The sequence below is a fragment of the Felis catus genome, chromosome A2, assembly GCF_018350175.1.
Source record: "Felis catus isolate Fca126 chromosome A2, F.catus_Fca126_mat1.0, whole genome shotgun sequence".
In the NCBI taxonomy this organism is placed as follows: domain Eukaryota; kingdom Metazoa; phylum Chordata; class Mammalia; order Carnivora; family Felidae; genus Felis; species Felis catus.
This window is the reverse complement of record NC_058369.1, coordinates 59544122-59572108: the sequence shown is the minus strand read 5'-3', so window position 1 is coordinate 59572108 and position 27987 is coordinate 59544122. Positions and strand designations below refer to the sequence as shown.

General features: G+C 49.1%; 1 protein-coding gene across 2 annotated transcripts; it reads left to right on the top strand.

Moving 5' to 3' along the window:
* Positions 1–34: 34 nt before the first annotated feature.
* Positions 35–26480, top strand: CHST13 (carbohydrate sulfotransferase 13). 2 transcript variants are annotated; one of them, XM_045052046.1, is made up of 4 exons: positions 89–212; positions 4560–4733; positions 19458–19537; positions 24958–26480. In XM_045052046.1, exons 3-4 carry the CDS (start codon positions 19517–19519, stop codon positions 25801–25803), a joined length of 867 nt encoding a protein of 288 aa, XP_044907981.1. In that variant the 5' UTR covers positions 89–212; positions 4560–4733; positions 19458–19516; the 3' UTR covers positions 25804–26480. The 2 variants fall into 2 exon arrangements, with proteins under 2 accessions (XP_023105861.2, XP_044907981.1); XM_023250093.2 differs by lacking the exon at positions 4560–4733 and having other exon boundaries at positions 35–212.
* Positions 26481–27987: the final 1507 nt, after the last annotated feature.

Genomic DNA, 27987 nt, shown 5'->3' with positions numbered 1-27987 from the left:
GCCGGGCGGGGCGGGGCGGGTCCCGGGGCGGGTCCCGGGCCGGGCGCTGCCGCCCCCGCCGGACCAGGGGGACCGCAGCCCCGCGCGCCCCGCAGCCCCGCGCGCCCCGCACAGCATGGGGAGGCGCTGCTGGCGGCGGCGCGCTCTGGCGGCCGCGTGTCTGGGTGCCGCGCTCTTACTTCTGGGCGCCGCGCCCCGCGCCCTGCGCCCGGGTGAGTGCCCACCGGGCCCCTCCACGGGGGGCACCTGCTGTCCCCTCCCGCGCTGGGGGTAGGGGTGGGTGGGCCCAGGGAGGCTCTCGGCGTCCCCGCCCAAGCCCCGGCTCCCTGAAAGGGTCTTGCCGCCCTTGGGAGTTGGTCTCCCAACGCCCGCGAGGGGTGATCGTTCGGGGCTCGCAGCCCGGGGCCCCGGGTCCGTTGTGGGTGGCAGAGGGCATCGGGTCCACCCAGGAAGGCAGCCTTGTTTACGTCGCCGGCACCCCTTGGCGCCCGGAGGCCCCTTGACTGAAGCGGTGCAGCGTGGGTTGGGGAAGCCTGACGCTGCCCGGTCCTTCAGGTGGTCCCCCTCAGCCGCAGGCGCTGCTGCCTGGAGCGCCCCGCTCCGCCCCGAAGTTCACACCCAGGAGGACCTGGGGCTCCTTTGCACGCACTGCACGGTCTGGTTGGGGAAACTGAGGCAGCCAGTCAGGACCCTGCAGCGCGTGGTAGCTGCCCTGGGCCAGGCTTGTGCGTAGTCTTAACTCACTTCATCTCCTCCCCATTTCACAAAGGGGGAAACTAAGGCAGAGAGATTGAGGGGCAGGTGTGGGTGACTTGCCTGCTGGCTAGCCGCCTGCCTGGGGCTTGAGATGCCCAGCCAGCAGCCTGTTCCCACCTCGGGCTCTGTTTGCCTTTCCCTGGTGTGAGTGTGTTGGGGGGCTTTGGGGGCTCAGGGGGTAGGTCTCCACTGGGCTCTGTGACAATCCTTGGAGTGTCACCTTTGGAGCCTCACGGACAGGGTCTCAGGGAGTAAGTGACCACGCCCCAGGGTGGACAGGGACTGTGGGCAGTGAGGGTGGCCCAAGAGATCGAGCTGAGGAGTCTGTGTTTTGGGGGGCACTCACCCACCTGGCTGGGTCTAGGTTAGTGGATAAGGGTCATTCCACAGTCTTACCTGCTGGATGACCTATCCCCCCCCCCCCCAAGGTCCTCAGTACTCCCGTCTTTCAAATGGAGTGCTCGGGTTCTTCCTTATGGGTCTTTCGGGGAAGTGAAATTAAATGAGATAGTGGAAGAATCCTGAGTCTCTTCATCATGCCGGCTGTCATGATTTGGGGGTGACACTGCTCCCTTCATCTTGGGGGGTGGGGCTTCCTTCTCCTGCTTTCCCTCCAACCTCCATGACTGCCTCTGGGCTGGAGGCCAGGGTTTGGCTGGGGTCCAGGTGAGCAGGGCTTAGGGAGGACTCCCTAGTGTGTTCACCAGAGTTCTACCCAGTCACCCTGCCGATCACACTGTTCCCTGCATGCCTGGACCCAGCCTCCCAGACCTGGACACCTCTCCAAGCTCACGGGAGGGAGCTGTGGTCAGTCTTGTCAGTCTTTCCATCACCACCCCGTTCCATGAGCAGGTGGGCTATCTGGGAGTGGTGCTCCTGGTTTAGAGTGCTCCTGATTCATGGCAGGTGCTCCTACTCCTATGTCTTAGCAGAGCAGAGTGTCCCCTAGCAGTGTGGGCTGTGGTCCTAGGGTCTGTGGCCATGACAGTCTTTGTCTACCCAGTCATTCATAGACAAATGTTTACTCAGGACCTGGACTCCCAGGGCTCAGCCGCTGGCGTGGGGTGTGAGAGAGACAGAAGGCTAGAGCATTTGGGCCCCGGTGTGTGGGGTGTGTGTCTGGGGGTATCTATAGAGGAGTAGGCACGTTGGGGTAGGTATATTTATGTCTCTGTGTCTCCCCTGACTGGACACTTCTCTCCTGCCGCCTCCTCTACCCAGGTTTGAGAGAGAAGAAATGAGTCCAGGTACTGGTTACCTTCTGCGTTTTCTTCCTTTTGACTCTCTTCCACAAAATCTGGGAGAGCAGGAGCTAGAGAGGGTGACGTGTGGTCCCTCTCCTAGTTTTTGCCCATGCTGTGTCCCCGCCTGAGATTCTCTGCTGCGTGAATACCCTTGGCCACGACCTTCTCACCCACCACGCTGGCCTCACCCTACCCAGTCTGACAGACCCTACTTGACGCCTGCTTCCACTGCCCCGAGACTGGGATGGGCCTCTTCTCCGGGCTCCCATAGTGCAGCCCCGCCTGCCTCCCAGAGGCCCTCTTGCTCCTGCTAGGTGCTCAGACCTTTCCCCATAGTCTGTCTTCATTCATCATAGCTTTGAGGGTGACCCTGGACAAAAGAGGGTTAATCAGACCAACCTACCCAACCTACTCTGCTGGCTCTTTTTCCTCCTGAGCCATGAGCTAAAGCCCCTGACCTCAGAAGCCAGTGAGGAGGGTGTGCTAATGTTGGATCTGCAGGCACCTGGCAGAGCCGGAGAGGAGACAGCTGGGTGGAAAGGCCTTCTCCTGCCAACCGTCCAGCTAGAGGCAGATCCTGCTGTCTGGGGACTCTGAAAGTGGCCTCATAGGGCCTCCAGCAGCTCTGAGGTTGTTCCCGAAGCTGTGCTCTGAGTTGGAAGGGGGTGAAGGGTGTGGTGGGCCTCTGGGCTAAGAAGAGGGCTCCAGAGCACAGGAGGAATTTTAGCATCTTCCTCCAGGCACGCACACAGGTCTGGCACTGTCCCCTCCTTCTCCAGAGTAGTTGGGCAGGGGACACCTAAAGGACTGCCACTAGAGGCCTGGGGCCCCTAATGTGCATTTACTAGTGGGGAAGTCTGGAGTAGCCCACCGTGGCATCCCTGAGCCCCCAGGATGCCATCAGTGCTGACCTAGTGCTCAAGGTCCTGGGGACAAGGAAGATGCTGGGGCAAGGTGGGACAGTTGCCCAGGATACTGCTGCCCTCGACACCCCAGCCTCACCCCAGGGTCCCAGTGGCGCTTCCACTGTCACCCCTCATCCCCTTCTGCCTTTTGCTTCCTCTGTGTCCAAACCTGGGCTTGAAGGCTGTCCTTTTGTGCAACCCTGTTGACCATGGATTTGCTGGGCACGTGCTCATGCGAGGTGCCTTTCTAGGGCTGGGAACAAAACTTACTAATATACCTGCCCTTGCAGACCTTATGTTTTTAATATTAAAAATCCAGGGGCGCCTGGGTGGCTCAGTCGGTTAACCATCTGACTTCATCTAACCATCAGCTCAGGTCATGATCTCACGTTTGTGGGTTCAAACCCCGTGTCAGGCTCTGTGCTGATAGCTCGGAGCCTGGAGCCTGCTTCACATTCTGTGTCTCCCTCTCTCTCTGTGCCTCCCCCACTCACACTCTTTCTCAAAAATACATAAAACGTTAAAAAAATTTTTAAACATCCAAATAGCTGGTCTGCATCCTCTGCCCCCAGAGACACACTGAGGGAGAGTCTCAATTTAAATCCCCCACCTGCTGCTTCACAGGGGCCTCATTGGGCAGTGCCGGATTCCACCCTCACCTCCCTCCCTCCTCAGTCCTTTCCTAGGTTTGCAGGGTTGAGCATCTTTCCTGGAGTTGGAAGTCTCTGTCCACTTTCAGGGGACCTGGGGTTGGGGGCAGGGAAGGGAGAGTGTGGAAGAAGGTTGGATGGAGGGGATTCCCAGGGGAGGCCACCTGTCCCTTCCAGGCTGGATTGCTGTCTTCCTTTCCTCCAGGCCACCTGCCTTCTCCTGGGGTCCAATGCTTCCTGTCTGAGATCTGGGATGATGTGTGCTAACAGAGATCTTCTCCCCCACTGTCCTTCTTGGAGGGTTTCCAGGTGGGGAAGGGCCCAGGGCTTCTCTCCCTTTCCCTCTCTGTCCCCTTCCTTCTCTGGCACCACAGCACCTGGGGACTCGGGCCACAGAGACAACTGTTCAGAGCGCAGGGGTCTATGATGGTCGGGGCACCTCTCAGGCAGCGTAGTGGCCCTGGAGGCAGCCATTGCTTTTAATGAAAAACCAGTATTTTGGTCCTATGCAGAATAAATGCAGAAATGCCCGATGACTCCTGGGGAGCCAGGGTGCCAGGGTTGAGGTGGGTCTATGACATGGGCCTGGCCTTGGATCTGAACAGGGCCTCTCAGTGCAGAAGCCAGGGACCTTCGCAGGGGCAGCTAGAGCCAGGAGCAGACAGCTTGCCCCCTGGATGCCCTGTGTCCACTGCCTCCCACTGAGCCCCCTGCAGGACCCCGTCCCATAGGCTCTCCCTCATCGTCCTTGCACAGTGGGGTCCCAGTGCCAACTCTGCATGCTCTGACTCCTTCCCCAGTCCTGGCCCTGGGCCGTCACAGGTCACAGTGTCTCAGTGAGGACATCTCAACTCAGGCCCACTTAAGCCAGATGAGGCTGCCTTCAGGCATGGGTGGATCCAGGGGTGGAACCCTTGTCTCCAGCTCTAGGTTTGGCTTTTCTCTGCAATGGCTTCACTTTTAGCTGCCTCAGTCCAAAAGAAGGGCTCTTGACTGATTTCTAGGGAGAGTCCCAAGGATGTGTCTCATTGGCCTGAATTGGATCCCGTGGTGTCCACCTCTGAGGGACAGTTGCTGTGGCAGAAAGGGATGGAATGCTCCGATTGGCTAGGCCTGGTCACCTGCCTATCCCAGCAGCTACTGGAGGAGGGAGCCTATCAGAACCACGTGGACGGAGTGTAAGCAGGTTTGCTTCCGGGGGGATGCCCAGCAGGCTAGCAAAAGGAGTGGGAGTGGCTGCTGGCAGCCAAATCGATAGATGCTCCCACACTGCGGTCCATTCTCAGGTACTGTCAGTGTTCCCAGGGCTCAGAGGCACCATCCGGGCCTCCAGAAAGTACCATGAGAAAAGGTTAACTGGCAAGATGGATGGCTCACTAGAGTACGGATTGGTAATTGCATTTTGCAGAGAAGGAGACTAAGATCAGGAGAAGGAAAGTGACTTGCTCACCCAACTAGGAAGTGTGAGGGTCAAGATTTAATCCTAGTCTAAAGCCCTAACCCTTATGCTTTCTACTCTATAGGCTGGGGTATTTGGGTTGGGCTTTGCAGGCTGCATAGGACTTCACCAGGTGGGAAAATGAGGAAAGGGAATTTGGGGTCAGAGGGAATGGCACAGACAAAAGAATGGAGGAGTGAAAAGGCCTGGTGTGCTAAGGGATGTGCTGTGGGCAGAGCTCAGGGTTCATGAGATGAGGTGGTAGGGTGGAAGCCAGAAGTATACTCTAAGTTGGGGCCCGGTCATGGGTGGCCTTGAATGGCAGGCTAAGAGTTGGGGCACTCTCCTTATGGCCATGAGGGGCTATCAGTCTTTAAATAAATTATTCATTGGCACTAGGTGAGTTACAGGGGTAACAAGAAAACAAGACAGTCCCTTTTTACAGAGTCAACTTTCTGGAAAGGCAGCCAGACATCAACCCATACACAAACCCCATTGTTTCAGCGGTAATAAATGCCACGCATAAATTAAAAGGAGAGACCTGGGAAAGGTCCTGACGTGGAGTGCTGCTCTTTGGAGAGACCCTCTTTCTAGAGGGGACATCCGAGTTGAAATCTGAACAAGAAGGGTTACTCTAAAGAATAGGGGTTCCTGGAGGAGCATCCCAGCCAGAAAGAACAGTCAGTGCAAAGGCTCTGAGGTGGGAATGCCCCTAATGTGTTCACTGATTGGCAGAAGGACCAGTGTGGCTGGAGCTGGGGGGGGGGGGGGGGAGGAGAGAGGTGGACCAGGAGGGTTCTGGGAAGAAGCAGGAATTTGTTGTTAGCCAGTGGGAAGCCATGAAGGTTTTAAGTTCACCAAGGTGGAGGGAAGAGAAATAGCCTCCTATTTCTGAGTCTCCTGAGTGAGGAGATTTCTGTGACTGTCCTGGACGGAGGAGGCAAGGGGGCAGGGGGGTGGGATAGGGGCAGTTCTTAACCATCCTGGAGGCAGAGGTGATGAGAATATACCCAAGAATGAGCTGGCCAGGTGAGGGGTTCCATTCCAGGTGGAGTTCAGCAAATAGAGTTTGAGTTTTAAGTACAAGTGGAGAGATCTCTAGTTCTCTTCAGGGAAAAAAAAAAAAAAAGTGGGATTGTTTTTTATTTGTGAAGGGCTTGTCAACGTGTTCCCCCCTGAGCCTGATTGCCGGAGGGAATGTCCCTGACCCTGGGGCATGCAGGTCACCCTGGAAGTCCCAGGTCACCTGGGGGACCGAATGGGCTGGGGTAACCTGCCCTCCACCCTCCCCCAGCAAGGTCCCCGGGGGCCTGTCAGCGCTGTTTGGGCCTGGCTGCCCCTGCCTGTCTGATCTTGCAACATTGTGCCCAGCTAGAACTTATTAACCAGAAACCATGTGTCGTAATCTTCACTCACTGGACTGGGAATCACCAGTGTTTCTCTCCCAAATGGTGAAGTTTCAAATGGCCCACAGAATGCCTTGTGCCCCCCCACCCCCGCACCCTGCCCAGCTGCAAGGGGCAGCCAAAGCCTTTCCTTAGGGGTGGGTGTGCCAGGGACCATCTCACTGGTTTCTGCTTTCAGTTTCCCTGTGTGGCAGTTCACCCACCTGCCTGCAGTTCTGGTGAGCTTAGGAGGGGCTGTGTGCTGGGCAGGATGGGTGCCCCAGAGATGTGCCCTCAGAGGCATACGTGCACTATGGCCCGGGGTCAAATCCTTTTTCTGGCCTTTGCTCGCTGTGAGGCCTCAGGCCTGTTTCTTTCCCTCTCTGAGCCTCGGTTTCCCCATCTGTCAAATGCAGATAAGAACGGTTTCTACCTGATACCAGTGTCAATGTGTGCCGAGCTCAGTGCCAGGCGCTGGCCGACCCTAGGGCTGTGCCCCAGGTGCTTCTTCCCTGGTTCCTGTGACCCTGCCCAAACCCTGCCTCCTTTGCCGACTGCCATGCCCTCCTAGGGGCTTCCTGCCTTCATGCAGCGGGCACCGCAGGGTGTTGGGCTGTCTTTGCACCGACCTACTGGATCAGGACTGTGGTCTGCTCTTGAGGCCAGGGCTGCATGGTTTTCAGGGCCAGGATCCCTTTGGGCATGGGTGCTGGGCTCTCCCAGACTGTGGTCAGCTCACACCGCATCGCTTCCTCCCTTTCAACCCCAGCTGGTTTGCTTTGAGCAATTTCAAAACTCCAGCTGTTTTACTGCTGTGATCTGTTTCTCCTTCTCCCAGCCTATGTCCCTGTCATTGTGTGTAGCTCTGTCTCTTTCTCTGTGTCTTTGGCACCCCCTCGTCCCTCCCACCTCCCTTCCACCACCCTCCCCCGCCTCCCCATACAATCTTCTGCTATTTTTGTCTCCTTTTTCAAAGCAGAACCCCATGGTGGTTTTGCCTGTGACTGCCCTGGGCTGGCCCAGGCCCCTCCCTGGCTGTGAGACTGGGCCTGCCGCCTGGCTCTCCCTGGCTTGTCTGTTCTGTGGTGCCCTTGGGAGGGAGCCTGGGACCTGAAGCCTAGTGGAGGGGCTGCACATTGGAGGACACAGGCCAAGAGAGGCTTGGGGAAACCAGAGTGGAGGTTGGGGGATGCCTCACTGTGGCCCTGTTTGGGCCACCCTGCCCTCAGAGCCAAGCCCCCAGCTTTCCAGAGTTGGGGGCCGGATCGAGGGATCTTCAAAGCAATCCCCTTCTGGCCCTCCTAGTCCTATCCGTCCTCCTCCCTGGCCAGCCTGCCCATCCCACTGGACTAGAAGTTCTTCTGATCTGTGTGGTGGGAAGAGGTGGGGCTGGGCGGAGGTGGCCCAGCCCTGTAATCACTGGCCACAGCTACTCTATAAATAGGACCTCACTCTGGTGCCTGCTCCCTGTGACCCTCCACCCACTGGCCCCTGAGGTCTGGTATAGGACGCACTTTCCTGCAGGCTGTGGCCTGAGCAGGAAATGAGAGGCCCCATGCAAGGGTTGGTGTTTTTGAAGGCTGGGTGCCTCCAAGTTGTGGGGCCTTGGGGTAGAAATGGACCTAGGTTTGCTTCACAGTCCCTGGGGGCACCTCCTACCCACCCACCCCCAGCCGCCGTGGGTACCAGCCCTTCCTCAAACCCAGCTGTGGCCCTCAGAGGGGCTCATCACTGGGTGACCTCGGGCTACAGGTAACACATCTGCAGATTGGTGAGAAGGGTCCCCTGCCTCCCCGGGTTGTGAGTGGTGCTGTGCTAATGTGACATAGCATCTCCTGGTGGCAGCTGCTATACTTAGGCCAACCTGCCAGCCCCAAGCCTGGGGCCTCCCTGCGCAGCCAACATGGCTGCCCCCTGGTCAGCTCATTTTCTGATGACAGTGGTGTTCCTGGGACACGTCCAGCTGCCGGGAGACAGAAGTTCCAGTCCTAGGGCCATTGGTGAATCACAGGACACAATTAGGCCCTCCCCTCACCTTGGCTACAGAAGAGCCCAGACCTTGTTCCAAGGACACTGGAGTGGGGAAGGAGCCTGAGGCTGCCAGGGGCCCTGGACAGTGGGCTTCTGGTGCACACAGAAGGTTCTGGAGGCCAAGGCAAGGTCAATCTGTCATTTATGCATTCATTCAGCCAGCCTCCACCAGGCTTTGCTGTAGTACAGGGGTTCTCCAGGTGTGCTCCTGGGCCAGCAGCATCAGCATGACCTGGGGGACTGTTACACATGTGGATTCCTGGGTCCCCCTCCAGACCGCCCGGACTAGAACAAGTGTTTTCTGTGTTTTCGTTGGCCCCCACTCATGCTAAAGTTTGACAACCACTACTCATGGTCAGTTTGCCAACAGATAATCAAATTTTCAGTTAATCAAATTTTCCAAGTTTATTTGTTCGTCAAAAACATGTCTTAAATCTTTTCAGTGAATGTGTTCTTCTTGGCAGCATTTTTTACATTCTTTATTTTATTGAAAGCCAAGGGTCATGGAAACGTCCGTTCTTCTTATGGATATATTCTTTTCTCTTATGACCCTGAATTCTTGAAGGTATACTTGTTATGAACATGCAATGTTCTTGTGAGTTCAAGAATATCTTATGATAGCCATCCAATATATTTACATTTGTAAGCTAGATTTGCATAAAATGGTCTTGCATATATCCTTTTTGGTGATCAGTAATTTTATTTTCATTGAGCTTTAATTCTCACTCCATAAAATCACTTTTTCAAAGAACACAGTTCAGTGGTTTCTTAGCGTATTTAACAGTTGTGCGGTATGTCCATTCTATAATTCCAGAATATTAGCAGTAGCAGTGACTCCCCTCTTTCCCAGTGATTTCCCCCACCACCTCCAACCCCTAGCACCCACTCATCTATGTGCCAAGTTGAAGCCAGCGTCAGTACTCTTTCCTTTGTATGGATGAATAATATTCTTTTGTATGGATGGACCACAGTGTTCATCCATTCATCAGTTAATGGAACCTGAGGTTTTGGTTATTAAAAATAATTCCATGGGAACATTTGTGCGTAAGTTTTTGTGTGAACGTTGTTTTCAGTTCTCCTGGGCATGTACCTAGGAATGGAATTGCTAGGTCATAGGGTAATTCAATGCTTAACGCTTAACTTGCTTTCGCTCACCTTTTGTTATTGTGGTAAAATACACATGACATAAATTTTACTGCCTTAATAGTTTGTAGGTGTACCGTTCAGTGATATCAATGCATTCATAGTGTCGTGCGACCATCATTCCAGACCTCTTTTCATCTTGTAACACTGAAAGTCTGCACCTATTAAATACTCCACATTCTCCCCTCCGCCACCCCGGCAACCGTCATCTGCTTTTTGCTCCATGGTTTTTACTACTCTAGGTACTAAGCGGAATCCTTCATGATTTGTCCTTTTGTGACTGGCTTCTGTCACTCAGCATAATCTCCCCAGGGCTCATCCAAGTTGTAGCCTGTGTCAGAGTTTCCTTTCTTTTCAAGGCTGAATAATATTCGTTGTGTGAATAGACCCCATTTTGATTATCCGTTCATCTCTTGATGGACACTTGGGTTGCTTCCATGTTTTAGCTTTTGTGAATAATGCTGCTAAAAACATGGGTGCGCAAATACCTCTTAGACACCCTGCTTTTTCAACTCTTTTGAGTATGTACACAGACGTGGAATTGCTGTGTTCTGTTAATTCCATTTTTGATTTTTTGTGGAGCCTCCATGCTGTTTTCATAGCAGCTGCCCCATGTTACATCCCCACCAACAGTGCACAGGGTTCTAATTTCTCCACATTGACAACACTTGTTTTTTTTCTCTCTCTCTCCCTTTTTGATAGTAGCCATAATAATGGGTGTGAGGTGGTATATCATTATTGTTTTGATTTGCATTTCCCTAATGATGAGTGATGTTGAGCATCTGTTCATGTGCTCATTGGTCACTTATACATCTTCTTTGGAGAAATGTCTATTCAAGTCCTTTGCCCATTATTGAGTTGAATTTTTTGTTGTTCAATTTTAGGAGTTCTCTATATATCCCCTATCAGATACATAATTTACAAAAGTTTTCTCCCATTCTGTGTTGTCTCCCATAATGCACAGAATTTAAAAATTTTCAAGTCCAATTTATATATTTTTTCTTTTGTTACCTGTGCCTTTGGTTATATCCAAGAAACCACTGCCAAATCCAAGGTCATGAAGCTTTTGTCTTATGTTTTCTTCTAAGAGTATTATTGTTTAGGTCTTATATTTAGGCCTTTAATCTATTTTGAGTTAAATTTTCTATATGATGTGAGGTAAGGGTCCAGCTTCATTCTTTTTCATGTGAACATGCAGTTTTCCCAATGCCATTTGTTGAAAGGAGTGTCCTTTCCCCCACTGAATGGTCTTGGCACCCTTATCAAAAAGCATTTGACCATATATGTAAGAGTTTATCTCTGGACACATCTCTTCTCTTCTCTTCTCTTCTCTTCTCTTCTCTTCTCTTCTCTTCTCTTCTCTTCTCTTCTTTATATGTCTGTCCTTCCACCAGCACCCCCTGTTTTGTTACTATAGCTTTGTAGTTAGTTTTGAAATGAGGAAGTGTGAATCTTCCAGTTTTGGTCTTTTTCAAGATATTTTTTTTGATATTTGGGGTCCTATTGAATTTTGGGATGGGTTTTTCTATTTGTGCAAAAAACGTCATTGGAATTTTGACAGGGACTGCATTGAATCTACAGATCATTTGGGGCAGTATTGACATTTTAACAATACTAAATTTTCCAATCCATGAACATGGGATGTGTTTCCATTTCTTTGTGTCTTCTTTAATTTATTTCAGCACTGTTATGTAATTTTCATTGTACAAGTCTTTTACCTCCTTGGCTAAGTTAATTCCTAAGTATTTTCTTCTTTTTTAGACTATTACAAATGGAATTTTTTTTTGTACTTTCCTTTTCATATTTTTTATTGTATATGGAAATGCAATGATTTTTGTGTGTTGACTTTGTATCCTGCTACTTTGGTGAACTCATTTATCAGTTCTAGCAGTTTTTGTGTGTGGAATCTTTAGGGTTTTCTGCATATAAGATCATATCATCTGCAAACAGAAACAATTTTATTACTTCCTTCCAGTTTGGATGTCTTTTATTTCTTTTTCTTGTCTAATTGCTCTGACTAGAACTTCCAATATTGTGTTGAATGGAAGTGGCAAAAATGGGCATCCTTGCTTTGTTCCTGATTAGAGGAAAAGCTTTTAGTTTTTCACTATTGAGTCTGATGTTTGCCATGGGTTTTTCATATATGGTTTATATTGTGCTGTGGTACTTTCCTTCTGTTCTTTGTTTGTTTGTTTGTTTTGAGTGTTTTCTTTTTTATCATGAAAGTATGCTGAATTGTGTCAAATGGTTCTTCTGCATCGAGATGATTGTGTGGTTTTTTTTTTTTCCCTCCTTCATTCTCTTAATATGGTGTAGTACAGTGATTGATGTTTATATGTTGAACTATCCTTGCATTCTGGGACTAAAGCTCACTTGGTGATGATATATAATCTTTTAATATGCTGTTTAACTTGTATTTCTAGTATTTTGTGGAGGATTTTTGCATCAATGTTAATAAGAGATACTGTTTTCATTTCTTGTAGTGCCTTTGTCTGGCTCCCTTCCCGCCCCCCCCCCCCCCCCCCCCCCCCCCCGCCGCTCAGAGTTATTAGTGGCCATACAAATTGAATTAGGAAGTGTTCCCTCCTCTATAATTTTTGCAAAAGTTTGAGAAGGATTTGCATTAGTTCTTCTATAAATGTTTGATAAACTTCACCAGTGAAGCCATCAGGTCCATGGCTTTTATTTGTCAGGAAAATTTTTATTACTGATTCAGTCTCCTTACTAGTTATAGATGTATTCAGATTTTCTACTACTTCATCTTAGTACATTTTGTACTTAGTACATTTTAGAAATTTGTCTATTTCATCTAGGTTATCCAATTGTTTTGGCATACAATTGTTCATAGTAGTCTCTTATAGTTCTTTTTACTTCTGTAGGGTCAGTAGTAATGTCCCACTTTCATTTATGATTTTAGTAAGCTGAATCTTGTTTTTCTTGGTCCATCTAGCTAAAGAGTAGTCAGTTTGTGGATCTTTCCAAAGAACCAAATTTTGGTTTTATTGACTTTCTCTATTTTTCTATTCTCTATTTCATTTGTCTCTGCTCTAATCTTTATTATTTCCTTCTTTCTGCCAGCTTTGGGTTTATTTTTTCTTCTTTTTATAGTTCCTTAAGTTATGAACTTAGGTTGCTGATTTGAGATATTTCTTGTTTGTTTGCTTGTTCATTCATTCATTCATTCATTCATTTATTTTTAATTTATTTTAGAGAGAGAGGAAGGGCAGAGGGGGAGAGAGGATTTTAAGCAGGCTTCATGCTCAGTGTGAAACTAAAGTGGGGCTTGGTCCCACAACCCTGGCATCACGACCTGAGCTGAAATCAAGAATTGGACCCTCAAACGACTGAGCCACCCAGGCACCCCCTTTTTTTTTTGATGTAAGAATTTATAGCTCTAAATTTCCCCTAAGCACTTTCACTGCATCCCATAAGTTCATGTTGTTTTCATTTTTGTTTCCAAGTATTTTCTTTTTTTTTTTAAGTTTATTCATTTTTGAGAAACAGAGAGAGACAGAACATGAGTGGGGGAGGGGCAGAGAGAGAGGGAGATACAGAATCTGAAGCAGGCTCCAGGCTCTGAGCTGTCAGCACAGAGCCCACTGTGGGGCTCGAACCCATGAACTGTAAGATCATGACCTGAGCCAAAGTCGGACGCTCAACTGACTGAGCCACCCAGGTGCCCTTGACTCCAAGTATTTTCTAATTTCCCTTGTGATTTCTTCTTTGATCCACTGGTTGTTTAGAGGTGTGTTCTTTGATTACTACAGATTTGTGAATTTTCCAGTTTTCCTTCTGTTATTGATTTCTGACTTCATCCTGCTGTGGTCAGAGAATATACTCTGTATGATATAATGTCTTTTATTTTTTTTAACTTTTTTTAAACATTTATTCATTTTTGAGGGATGGAAAGATACAGCATGAGTGGGGGAGGGGCAGAGAGAAAGGGAGAGACAGAACCCAAAGCAGGCTCCAGGCTCTGAGCTGTCAGCACAGAGCCCGATGCGGGGCTCAAACTCACGGACCGTGAGATCATGACCTGAGCTGAAGTTGGACACCCAACTGGCTGAGCCACCCAGGCGCCCCTTTTAAGATCTATCCTGACTTATTTTGTGGCCCAACATATAGACTATCCTGGAAAACATTCCACATGTGTTAGAGAAGAATGTGTGTGCTATTGTTGTTGGATAGAGTGTTTTGTATGTGTCTATTAGATCTAATTGGTTTATTGTGATGTGTAAGTCCTTTGTTTCCCTCCTCATCTTCTATCTCATTGCTTAATTCATTACTGAGTGGTATACTGAAATCTTCAACTATTATTGTAGAGCTGTCTATTTCTCCTTCCTATTCTGCCAATTCTTGTTTCACTTACTCTGATAGCCTGCCATTAGGTAAGTAAATGTTCATAATTGTTCTAGCTTCTTGCTGTATTAAAACTTTTATTCATATATAAAGTACTTGTCTCTTATAAATTTCTTTGATTCAGAGTCTATTTTGTCTGATATTAATATAGCCACCTTTGCTCTATTTTGGTTACTATTTGCTTGGAGTTTTTTTCCATCCAGTTTGTATCACTGGATCTCAAATGAGTCTCTTGTAGAACACAGATAGAGTTGGGTCAGGTATTTTTATCCATTCTGCTCATGTCTGTATTTTGGTGAGTTTAATCCATTGACATTTAAAGTAATTACTGATAAGGAGGAACATCTGTCATTTTGCTATTTGTCCTCTCTATGCCTTATAGTTTTTTTTTTTTATCCCTCATTTCCTGTATTACTGTCTCCTTTTGTGTTTAGTCAGTTTATCTTTTTGTAAATTCCTTTCTGACTTCCATTGTGGCTACCATGGGGATTACATTTAATCCTAAAATTATATGTTGTATTTTGGATTTATACAACTTTAACCTTGCTAAGTAGAGAAATTTTGCTCTTTTACAGCTCTGTCCCCATCCCTTTCAGTTGTTATTATATAATTACATCTTTATACACTATATGCCCACACACATAAACTAGTAATTCTTTTAAATGCATTATTCTCTTAAATTACATAGAAAACAAAAATTTGGAGTTAATAATACTGGCTTTTAGACTGATAATTGTTTTTCTTTTTTTTTTTTTTTTTTTGCTTTAGATATAGTCTCTTTTAAATCATATAGAAAATAAAAAGTACAGTTACAAACTATTGTTACAATAATATTATCTTTTATAATTGCCTGTGTATCTACCATTATTGATATTTACTTCTCCATACAACTTCGAGTTACTGTCTAGTTTCCTTTCATTTCATCTTGCAGGACTCCCCTGAGCATTTCTGGCGGGACAGATCACAAACTCCCTCAGCTTTTGTGTATCTGTGAATGTCTTAAGCTCTCCCTCACTTTTGAAGGAGAGTTTTTTCCAGATATAGGTTTGTTGATTGACAGTGCTTTTTTTTTTCCTTTGAGCACTTTGAATATATCATCTCATTGTCTTCTGGCCTCCAAACTTTCTGATGAGTAATCTACTCATAATCTCATTGAGGCTCCCTTGTATGAGTGATGAGTTGTCTCTCTCTTGCTGCTTTCAAGATTCTCTGTCTTTTGAAAGTTTGATTTGCAAGTCTCTTTGAATTCATCTTACTTGGAGTTCGTTATGATTCTTGGATGTTTATATTCTTGTCTTTCATGAAATTTGAGAAGTTTTCAGCCATTATGTCTTCAGATATTCTTTCTGTCACTGTCTTTCTCTTCGCCTCCTGGGACTCCCACAGGAGTATGTTGATTTTGATGTTGTCCCACAGGTCCCTTAGGTTCTGTTTATTCTTCTCTAATCTTTTTTCTTTCTGTTCCTTATACTCAGTAATTTCCATTGCCCTGTCTTCCAGTTCACGGATTCTTTTTTCTGCCTACTTAAAATCTGTCTTTTAATACCACCAGTGAATTTTTCATTTCAGTTATTGTACATTTTAGCTCTAGAATTTCTTCTTAGTTTCTTTTAACATCTTTACTGATATTCCATTTTTTCCATAGATCATTTTCTTGATTTTCTGCACATCTTCCTTTAGTTCTTTAAGCATCTTCAAGACAGTTGTCTTATAGTCTTTGTCTCATATATCTGCCATCAGATTTTTTTCAGGGTGTTTCTGTTGATTTATTTTCTTCATCTGAATGGACCATACTTTCCTCGTTCTTTGTATGACTTCTAATTTTTCTGTTGTTGTTGAACACTGGACATTTGAATCTAATAATGTAGTAACTGTGGAAATCAGATTCTCTTACTCGGTGATTGCTATTTTTAGCTTGTTTTTGTTTTTCTGATTGTTGTAGGCTGTCTGTGCTGAGGTTCAGCCCACGTTATAAATTTAAGGTCTTCTTAGGTCTTTTTCTGAGCCTCTCCCTGGGCATTCACAGTCAGTTTCTAATTTTCCCCATTTTTGCCGTTGCTTTGAATGTTTTAGTGTTTAATACCTGGCTCCCCAAAAAGGGGAAAAGAGAAAAATGGAAGGTGGAGAAAAGGGAACCAGCCTTTTAAGTCCCTCGGAAGTCACTTTATGTGGAGGGAGAGGGGCTTGCAACAATGTGGGGAAGCACACCTGATCAAAGCATGGATCTCTGATATTTGGAGAATGGCATCCTTTTTGCCCACCCCGCTTCCTGCATGCTGTATGTAAGCTACTCCAGGAACACATGCACAGCTGTCTGCCATGTGCTAAGAGCTGTAATCGGGGAATACTGCCACCTTAATGACATTAAATCTCCCAATCCACAAACATGGGATATTTTTCCATTCATTCAGATCTTCAATTTCTTCCAGTGATGTCTTAGTTTTCAGCAATGAGTTCTGCACTTATTTTGTTAAATTTAATCCTTAATATTTTTCTTTTTATCCTATTGTAAATGGAGATGTTTTTGTAATTTCAATTTTGGGTTATTCATTGCTAGTATTTAGAAATACAATTTACTATTGTATATTGGTCTTTTATTCTACAATCTTGCTGAACTAATTTATTAGCTCGAGTAGTTTGTGGATTACACAAATACACACACACACATTCTCTATATATTCGTGTTATCTATAAATACACATAATTTTACTTTTTCCTGTCCAATCTGGATGCCTTTTTTCTTTCTTTTTCTTGCCCAATACCCTGGCTAGAACTTCTAGTACATTGTTGAATAGAAATAGTGAAGGTGGGCATCCTTTGTTTTGTTCCTGATCTTAGAGGTAAAGCATCCAATTTTCACTATTAAATATGTTAGCTATGGCTTCTAGATGGCTTTTATCAGCTTGAAGAGGTTCCCTTCAATTTCTAGTTTAGTGTTTTTATTATGAAAGGGTATGGGATATTGTGCAACACTTTTTCTGCTTGTACTGATGATGATTGTGTGGGTTTTTTTCTTTATTCTATTAATATGGTGTATTACCGTGATTGATTTTTTTTTTTATGTTGTACCACCTTTGCACTCCTGAGATAAGCCTTACTTGGTCATATATAAACCTTTTTATATGTTGATGGATTCAGTTTGATGTGTTGTTTTGTTTTGTTTTGTTTGTGAGGATTTTGCATCTATGTTCCTAAGAGATATTGCTCTGTAGCTTTCTTGTGATGTCTCTATCTGGTTTTGGTATCGGGGTAATACTGGGCTCATATATGAGTTGGGAGGTATTTTCCCTCCCCCATTCTGTTTTGTTTTTTGGGAGTTTTTTTGAAGGGCATAAATAGTTTAGAAGATACTGGTGTTAATTCTTCTTTAAATATTTGATAAGATTCAGGAGTGAGTTATCTGATTCTGGGCTTCTCTTTGTGGGAATTTCTTTCCATTACTATTTCAATGTATTGTTATATGTCATTGAGATTTTGTTTCTTTTGAGTGAGGAATTTGCATCTTTTTAGGACTCTTTCCATTTCATGTAGGTTATCTAATTTGCTTTTGTATAATCGTTCATACCTTTCTCATTTCTGTAAGATTCAGTACTAATAGCTTTTCTTTCATTCCTGTTTTTACTAATTTGAGACTTCATTCTTTCCCCCACTCCCAGAGATGCCTTTATTTAAAAAAAAAAATAGCATTTAACCATGTGCACATGGGCTAGGGTCACTGTGATGGTACCAGCCTTTCATTTTTATTTATTTTTATTTTTATTATATTTATTTACTTTTTAAATTTATTTTTAATTTTTTTAATGTTTATTTTACTTTTGAGAGAGAGAGAGAGAGAGAGACAGAGTGTGAGTGGGGGAGGGGCAGAGAGCAAAGGAGATGTAGAATCGGAAGCAGGCTCCAGGCTCTGAGCTGTCAGCACAGAGCCCAACTTGAGGCTCGAATCCACAGTGAGATCATGACCTGAGCCGAAATCAGACGCTTAACTGACTGACCCACCCAGTGCTCATTTTTTAATTTATATCGAAGTTAGTTAGCCTATAGTGCAACAATGATTTCAGGAGTAGATTCCACTGATTCATCCCCTATGTATAACACCCAGTGCCCATCTCAACAAGTGTCTTCCTTAATGCCCCTTACCCATTTAGCCCGTCCCCCCCTCCCACCACCCCTCCAGCAACCCTCAGTTTGTTCTCCGTAATTAAGAGTCTCTTATGTTATGTCCCCCTCCCTGCTTTTATATCATTTTTGCTTCCCTTCCCTTATGTTCATCTGTTTTGTATCTTAAGGTCCTCGTATGAGTGAAGTCCTATGATATTTGTCTTTCTCTGGCTAGTTTCACTTAGCATAATACCCTCTAGTTTCATCCATGTAGTTGCAAATGGCAAGATTTCACTCTTTTTGATTGCCGAGTAATACTCCATTGTGTGTGTGTGTGTGTGTGTGTGTGTGTGTGTAAATCTTCTTTATTCATTCATCTGTCGATGGACATACTTTGGCTATTGTCGATAGTGCTGCTATAGACATTGGGGTGCATGTGCCCCTTTGAAACAGCACACCTGTATCCCTTGGATAGATACCTAGTCATGCAATTGCTGGGTTGTGGGTAGTTTATTAATTTTTTGAGGAAACTCCATACTGTTTTCCACAATGGCTGCCCCAGAGACGTCATTCTTTTCTTCTTGGTCAGTCTAGCTAAAGTTTTGCCGATTTTGGTGATCTTTTTTGAAGACTGCATATACTTTATTCATTTATTAACAAGTATAATCATATTTAATCATATTTAAGAAAAATATGATCAAGAAGCATAAGATTGTAAACCTATGCTTACCTATGTCAACTATATACTAAGAATATATTCATATTAATTGAATATGTAGGAAGATATTCCTTAAGACACATTTAAAGTAAAAAAATAAATTTAGTAAGCAGGGTTTGTGGTAGTTTTAAGATTGAAGAGTGCAATACTGAGACAGATAGACAGTATCCCTGCCCACTGTCTTCCAGTCTGGGAGACCGTGAAACCGGCATTTACCAGGAAGTGGCATACACACTGGCCAGGGAAGTTCAGGCTCCTGTAGGAGCCCACGGCGGTCACGTGACCTGGCGGGCTGTCATTGGAGAAGCTGAGTTTGGCTGTGCCACCTCTCCTGCTACCCAGCCCTTTCTGGCTGCCTGGACAGCAGCTAGCTTGGTGATTCCCTTCGGGCTCCGTGGTCATGGGGCTGGTGGGGGTGGGGCATGAGATGAAGGCAGATGGAGACAGTGGGTGGTCAGGCCTTCACCAGAGGGCTGGATAACACCTTTCCTCTCATCCCTGCCTGCCTGGCATCCTCCAACTCTGAAGGGCAGGACATGGGGCAGGAGTGATACCAAGTACTCCGCCCTGGTGGGTCAGGGGACCTATCAGTGCCCCACACTCCACCAAGCCCCCTGGAGGCAGGTGAGACACAACAGGGACACTGATTCCCAGAGGTAGATCAGATGTGTCCAAGCCCCCTGAGAGCCACAGCCAGTCCATTTGATGCCTCTTTCCTTGTGCCCCACAGCATTTGAAAACAGCCTGGGCTCTGGCTGGCTCAGTGGGAAGAGGAGGAGTCCCCTGCAGATGCTGTATGACGTGGACCAGGTAGGTGGACAGACACCCACCCAGTGATGCCTCCCTCTACCTCCAGCCCCGGGAACCTGAAAGCCCACGTGTAGACCTGCTGTCTACAGGGACAGAGCCCTGTCTATGGGACTGGAGCCCGCAAGAGGGCATGACGAAGCTTCCTCGGTAGTCAAGGCTCTGTGCAGAGAGGAGAATGCCTGTGACAAGGGCAAATCTTGGGGCAAGCTGGGAGATCTGCCCACCCACCCTCCACCATTGACCCAACAACAGACTGAGGCCACACTGTGCCAGACACTCTTTTGTGCATTGTGGGTATAAAAGACTGAAGCAGACCCTTAGGAGGTCTAGTGGGGAGACGGTAATTAAGTGAACCCCCAGATTTTAGTACCCGCTGTGGTAGGGAAACGGGCAGTAGCCCCTGCCCTCGCAGTGTTCTCAGGCACACGGACCAGGAGGCTTGCTGGCCCGTGCACTCCACTTCTGCTCTGGGCCTGCCGGGAGCACCCACAAACCCCAGCCCCCCTCCCCGCCATGGTTATACCCCACTGAGAGCCACAGGCCCCTGGCTCACACACACCCCAGCACGTACAAGGAGAGGCACCCATTCAGACAGCATGTGTGGACCACCTACTGTGTGCAGTCTGTGCTCGGGATGCTGCTGATCCAGCGGCAAGCAGGTCAGCTGGGTCCCTGACCTGGTGCAGCTGACATTCCCATGGGGCGGAAGACATCATCCCATTGCCACCTGCATTAACCTGTGACTCGTTTGCATCAGGGCAGCCCTAGGTGCAATAAGAGATGGACCAGGAGGGTTCTCGTTTAGATAGGGGGCTGTGGGGGGGAGGGGAGCCTCTCTGAGAAAAGGACATCGGAGCTGAGAACTGCTGAAAAAATGTTGAGAAACAAACAGTAGGGGGCCGAGTGCCTGGAGGTGAGGGGGCAACGGAAGAGGGGGTGTGAGGTGAGCCAGGAGTAGGCAGCAGCTTGGTGGTGCCTGGCAGGTGGGGCAAGGGTAAGAGGGAGCCATAGAGGGTTTTAAGCTGGGGAGAATGATCAAACAGGTTGGGTAGGTAGCTGTTCACTGAATCCCTAAGTGCTGAGCCAAAGGGGCCTGTGGAGCTTATCTGACCTTGGGTTGCAGGTGTAGAGGCCTTGGTTCAGAGAGGGTGACTGGCTTGCTCTGGACCACACAGCAAGCTGAGGGTAGGCCAAGCTCTCTGTAGGATCCTGGGCCCCGCTAGTTCCACAGGCTCCTGAGGGTCAGATGGAGTTGGCTCAGCCCCCTAACGACCTGAGGTCGCACTGACTGTTGGGTGTAAGGCCCTGGGAGCTTAGCACCTTGCAGCTGAGAAATAAAAGTAATAAAAATAATCCGGCCAGTGAGTGCTAACTGTGTACCAGACACTTCAGTTCTGTGAACATATTTAGTCCTCATGGCAACCCTACAAGGTAGGGCTGTAGGGCTGTTGTTTTCCCTGTTTAAAGATGAGGAAACTGAGGCAAAGGGAGGCCAAGGACACAGAGAAGGTGACAGAGCTCATAAGGACTAGAGCCACGCTAAGGATCCAGGCAGCTGAGTCCAATCAGGCCGGGAGAGATGAGAGTTGTAGCTGCAGGATTTGGTCCTGGACCAGCAGGCGTAGTGGCAGCTTCTGAGTCCTAAGTGGCTTGAGTTGAGAGTTCCAGCTTCCGTACTCGAGAGCTGTAGGCAACTCATTTCTTCTGAGCCTCAGTTTTCTCACTTGTATGGAGATAACATTGCCCGTCTTGGTATTTACGGAGCTCCAAGCGACAGAAAAGCTGACTTTAAGCCATTAGGACAGTCGGTGTTTACTTCCCAAGATGCTCAGAGACCAGCCAGCCCTCTGGAACAGCATCAACATGTTGCGCATCGTCATCGTCTGGATGTTGATATCTGTTTCATGTCTTGCTGTCTCCTGACTGCAATCTGACTGCCAGGGCTCCGGACCTCTCCTCCTAGGACAGTAGCCCCAAGCAGAAAGGGAGGGGGCAGGCAAAGGTTTTTTTCTTCAAGGGCCCTCTCTTTTTGTGCTGAAGTCTTTCCTGGGACTCATCTAGCAGACTTTCCTGTAGTCTCCTTGGTCAAATCCAAGCTACGTGTGCACCGCTGGCCCCAGAGCTTTCGTGAAGTTGTGTGAGGTTGCTGTGACTGGTTCTTCCCCAAGGCTAGGCACACGACCTACCACAATTGAGGTCTGCTGGCAGGGAAGGTGGCCCAACAGGTGGGGAGATGGCCAGTATTCCGTGCCATAGGAAATATGTTGGGTTGTCTGGAAGCTGAAAGCAGACCTTGGCTGTGGGGCACCTGGATGCAGCCTCTCCTGGCACTCGTGTGCAGCCAGGCTTCTGAGGGCAACCCTGTGAGTCTGCCTTAGAGGGTAGGGGATCCTCCCAGGCCCCCCACAGCCGTGGCTGAACTTCGCAGCCACCCTTCAGTGTGATTTTGAAAAGGTGACATAAGCACATGATAGGGCATTCAACCTCCAAAAAGGTACATACAGTACCTCTCCTTCCCACCCTGTTCCTGCTGACCCCTGGAGGTGACCAGTTAGTTTCCTGTGTGTCCTCCCAGGCACGTTCTGGGTATGTGTGTAGTGTCCAGTGCTCAGTCATGTGCTCAGGTCACTTTGCCAAAATCACACCTGCAGGGCATATATGTCCTTTCTCTCTGCTTTATGTTTGAATTGTGAAAAATTCAAACATATACAGAAGTACAAAGTACATTAAACCCCCATGTTGCCATCACCCAGTTTGAACAGTCATCAACTCTTATCCAGTCCTATTTCATCCAGACCCTTCTCCCCTCCACTCCTACCTGGGATTATTTGGAAGCAAATCACAGCCTTGTTTATTCTGGGACAATGTCAATATATATCTAAAAGAGAGGCTCCCCACAACCTATCCTTTTTTGAAACATTTATTTCCTTCCCCAACCCTTTTTAAACCCAAAGTGTGGGGTGTTGACTCTTGTTCTGTATTTCAGCTTTTTCACTTAAAGTATCGTGGATTTATTATTTTTTCTAATGTTTATTTTTGAGAGAGAGACAGAGACAAAGGGCAAGCGGGGGAGAGAGGGAGACACAGAATCCAAAGCAGGCTCCAGGCTCTGAGCTGTTGGCACAGAGCCCAATGTACGGCTTGAACTCATGGACCATGAGATCATGACCTGAGCTGAAGTCGGACACTCAACCGACTGAGCCACCCAGGTGCCCTAGTATCTTGGATTTCTGCAGGATGCTTTTTTTTTTAATTTTTTTTTTTAACGTTTATTTATTTTTGAGACAGAGAGAGACAGAGCATAAATGGGGGAGGGGCAGAGAGAGAGGGAGACACAGAATCGGAAGCAGGCTCCAGACTCTGAGCCATCGGCCCAGAGCCCGACGCGGGGCTCGAACTCACGGACCGCGAGATTGTGACCTGAGCTGAAGTCGGCCGCCCAACCGACTGAGCCACCCAGGCGCCCCAGTCTGCAGGATGCTTTTAAAGGCACCAGAAGCACAACTGAGCATACACACACACACACACACACACACACACACACACACACTTCCCTGCCCCCTCCCCCCAGCGTCAGATACTCTCATGAAGGCACGGGGTACAGTGTGCCCCCATTTCAGAGGCTGCTTTGTCCCCTTGCAATGGAAGCACGCAGAGGCTTTTTTCTTAACTGAGATATAACTCAAATGCCATAAAACTCACTTTTAAAGTGTACAATTCAATGGGTTTTAGTGTATTTACAAGGCTGCATAGCTGTTGCCACTCTAATTGCAGAAGGCTTTCGTGACTCCAGAAAAGAAACCCAGCACCAGTTAGCAGTCACTCCCCCTTGTCCCCTCCCACCCGCCCCTGACAACTAGCAATATGCTTTCTGTCTCTGTGGATCTATTCTGGACATTTCTTATAAATGGAATCTATCCGACAACATATGGCCTTTTGTGCCTGGCTTCCTTCACTTAACATGGGCAATCTTTTCAAGTTTCATCCATGTTTTAGGGTGTATCAGAATTTCCTTTGGGGGCGCCTGGGTGGCTCAGTCTGTTGAGCACCCGACTTCATTTTGGCTCAGGTCGTGATCTCATGGTTTGTGAGTTTGAGCCCCATGTACTATCAGCATGGAGACTGCTTGGGATTCTCTCTCTCCCTCTCTACCTCTCCCCCATGCTCGCTCTCACTGTCTCTCTCTCTCAAAATAAACACTGAAAAAAAGAATTTCCTTTCTTTTATTGGCTGAATAATATTCTATTGTATGGATATGCTACATGCTATTTATCCATTCTTTGTTGATGGACATTTGGGTTGTTTCCACCTTTTGGCTATTATGAATAACATTGCTGTCAACATTATTTACAAGTTTTGGTGTGACATATGTTTCTAGTTATCTTGGTATATACCTAGATGTGGAGGGCTGGATCATATGTTTATTTATTATTTTTTGAGAAGCTGCCAAGCTTTCCACAACAGCTATATCATTTTACACCCTCAGCAGCAATGAATGAAGGTTCCATTTTCCCACATCATCAACAATGTTTGTTGTTGTCTTTTTTTTATTATGTCTTGAAGGTTTTTAAGACAATTCTGAGGAATTAAAAACACTCTCCTAGAAACTCCTGAACCAGGAAGAGGACGGGTGGGAGGGGGGTTGGAGGGTTAGTCTTGGAAGTAGAGAACCTGTTTAGTGCAGAAGGGACTTGAGGAAAGGAGGAGGGATGGGTGGGAGGTGGTGGCTTGGGTCTTAGCATGGCCGAGGCAGGCTAGGAGGGGCTGGCCTGGGTCTCCTACTACTACCTAATTAATAGAGTCGTAAAGTGCACAGAAGACTTTCTGGCACACAGTGGGTGCTAGATAAACGCTGGATGTTAATATCTCACAGAGGAGAGACAGGCTTCAGAGAGGGCAAGCTTCCTGCCCAGGCACTGAGATTAGAGATGGTTGGTGGTAATAAAAAGAAATCAAGACCCGCAGGAACATACAGAAGTAGCTAATTTTATCATTGAACAAAAAATATCTCAGTAGCCTGCAAGTGGCTGCATTTTTCAACTCTTTATATGGATTTAAAGTATACCGTTCTTATACACTATCCTTTCAGTAAGAAGGGAGCGGATATTCAATCTGCGCCCACCCTTACCACTCTGATGATATAACTTCTTTATCAGGCTTACTCTGATGTGGTCATATTCATTCTGAGGCCTTCCTCGGTCCTGAGCGCCCAACACTTGTTTGTTACATCCTTCCACGTGCCTCAGCGAGGTTAGAGCCATTTCCCCCCAAGTTCAGGTCCAGGACAGATCCCTGGGTCCCAAATCACAGAGCGATCAGTGGCAGTTGCTGGGGTTTCAGTCCCCCATTCCTTCGCCGCGGCCGGGTGGGCGCAGGACCCGCAGCGCTGACCCGTCCGTCCCCCCACCTGTCGCCCGCAGGGCCCGCACTCGGCCATGGCCGAGGTGCACCGGCAGCGGCGCGACCTGCTGCGGCGCGCCTGCAGCCGCCACACACGGCGGCAGCGCCTGCTGGGTCCCGAGGACCTGCGGCACGTGCTGGTGGACGACGCGCACGGCCTGCTCTACTGCTACGTGCCTAAGGTGGCCTGCACCAACTGGAAGCGCGTGCTGCTGGCGCTGAGCGGCCGCGGCCGCGGCGACCCGCGCGCCATCCCCGCGCACGAGGCGCACGCGCCGGGCCGCCTGCCCTCGCTGGCCGACTTCAGCCCGGCCGAGATCAACCGGCGCCTGCGCGCCTACCTGGCCTTCCTCTTCGTGCGCGAGCCCTTCGAGCGCCTGGCGTCGGCCTACCGCAACAAGCTGGCGCGGCCCTACAGCGCCGCCTTCCAGCGGCGCTACGGCACGCGCATCGTGCGGCGCCTGCGGCCGCGCGCGCACCCGGACGCGCTGGCCCGCGGCCACGACGTGCGCTTCGCCGAGTTCCTGGCCTACCTGCTGGACCCGCGCACGCGCCGCGAGGAGCCCTTCAACGAGCACTGGGAGCGCGCGCACGCGCTCTGCCACCCGTGCCGCCTGCGCTACGACGTGGTGGGCAAGTTCGAGACGCTGGCGGAGGACGCGGCCTTCGTGCTCGACCTGGTGGGCGCGCCGGACCTGCGCTTCCCCGCGCCGCCGCCCCGGGCCAAGGCGGCCGCCGCGCGCGACCTCGCCGAGCGCCTCTTCCGGGACATCAGCCCCTTCTACCAGCGGCGTCTCTATGACCTCTACAGGATGGATTTCCTGCTCTTCAACTACTCTGCTCCCTCCTACCTGCGGCTGCACTAGGCCGCGGAGTCCCGGCGGCGGAGCCTGGCATGTGGATGCCCCGGGGTCTCGGGTGGACTGGAGAGTGTGCATTTCTGGTAGTCCCCCACCCCCACCGTCCCCTGCACCTCCATGTTGGTGCCACCCGCCCGGGACTCCACTCTAAACACCACTGCCCCCGCGATTCCCTGCTTGGCCAGCACGCCTGGCCAGGTTTAGGTGCAGTCCACCTTGTGTGACTGCCTGTCACTTGACGCTTGCTTCCTCTGCTCCAGCTGAACGGCCTTTCTCCAGACCCCTGGATGGGAGAGCGCTGAATAACTAGTCTGTTTTCGTTTGAGGCCATTTTGGGGGGTCGGCTTTGCCCCCAAACCTGTCTGTGGTGCAACAGAGCAGAAATGATGGTTCGGTGTGACCTCTTCACCTCACCTGCTTTGGTGGTCACATCCCTGTCCCTCGTTGGGCTCAGGCTAGAGCCATCCGTGCCAGTGGGCATGGCTCTGGAGCCCATCCTGAGTTGCCTTCCACTCTGCCTGTCACAGAGCAGCACTGTGTCAGGCCCCACCTTTGACCTCAGTCTGGCCAGATCCCAAGTCTTCCGTGTGTGCTCACAGAGCTCAGAATGGTGCCCGGTTTTATAGGACCTTGGTGAGCTGGGGAGCTCATGTTTTTGAAATAAACGTTTTGTTATTTTCTGACGTTTGGAGTTTCTCTGCTTCACTTTGCCATTTGCTCCGCTGCGTGGGGCTGTCCGATCTCGGGGATCTCAACAAACCTCTGAGCCTCAGTTTTCCTTTGCTGCTAAATGGCACAAAAATGCCAGGTGGTCAGGAAGATCAGGCGAGAGAGACGGAGAGCCTGGGTTACCTTCACAGCAGTACACCGGTGTGAAGGGCTATATGGGCAGCGGGGTAAGGAGTCTGTGCACTGTGAATGGGGCGTGCTAAATTCTGCCTGGAGGGGCAACTGGGAGAACTTGGGGGGAAGTCTAACCTTTCGATCTGCTTAGGCTGAAGATCAAAGCTGAAACCAGCTCAAGTGTGTGTGTGTGTGTGTGTGTGTGTGTGTGTATTTGCAGTGTGTGTCAGGCCACTTGGCAATGAGTATCCACCCTTCTGGCTTTGGGAAGACAGCCAGCTGTGGGAGTGCTCCCTTAGGAAGGACTGAAAGTCCCCTTAGTGACTGGTTGAATATATGTCCTTTTTCAGTTTCCCTGGATGATAAAGTAAAATGCCAGTACTTTGGGAAGAACAGGGCAGGGTACGCTTGAGGTTTGAGAAACAGACAGCAGAACGCAGCTGAGGTAGGACAGCTTGGCAGGGATGAGGCCAAACTTCTCTGGTGGTGCCCCTACACCCTGCAGTGAGGGCCTGTGAGCCTGGTCGCAGGGCCAGGCTGGCCGGGACCGGCAACTCAGTCACATTCACGCCTCGGGCTTTGTTGATGTTGTTCCCTGTGTCTGCAGTGGATGCTCTTCCCTCCAGGCCTGTCCTAGGGTTCCCTCTTCTCAGGAGCCTGCTGAGGCCTTCACGGCCACTGTGTCCTGGGCCCTGCCAGTGGGGCTCAGTGGCAGCCAGCCCTGTGAACTTGGGGAGGGGCCGCCTCTGGGCTCCCTGTGAAGTCTCACCCCACTCACTGGAGGGCTGTGGAAAGCCCAGGATCCTGAACCGTTACCAGGGGGAGGGGGGAGGGGCCGGGCCTGTGACATGCCCGGAGGCCCTGTGTCCTTGTTCCTGGCCCCCTGTTGCCCATGTGCTCCCCCGTACGCTATACCCACACCGTGTCCCACACCACATCCTGGTCAGCTGTCCCACACCCACTTCGATGGCACACACCTTTGTTCCGAGCTTCCTCGGTGCCCACACAGCCTGTGATGTGACCTGTTTGCTGAAGTTATCACCCACTCAGGTGTCACCCAGAACCAGGTGGTCACCTTTAGAAGTCACCCTCCCGTTCGGTCATCACACGACCTGTTGCCATCTCCTCGGTGCCTGCTGCGTCCTGTAGCTCGTCACATGCACGCACACTCCGTCATGCGAGAGAGGCACTCCACTGCCCGCCCCCAGCTGATGGCACCTGATGTATTCTCTGCTGTGACCGCAAGGCCCACACCCCAGGCCTTCTAGGGCTAGAGGCACCCCTTCCTCCTGTCCTGCTGGCCCTGGGGGATTCATCGTGCTCCGGTGTCCTCTGAACTTCCTCTCT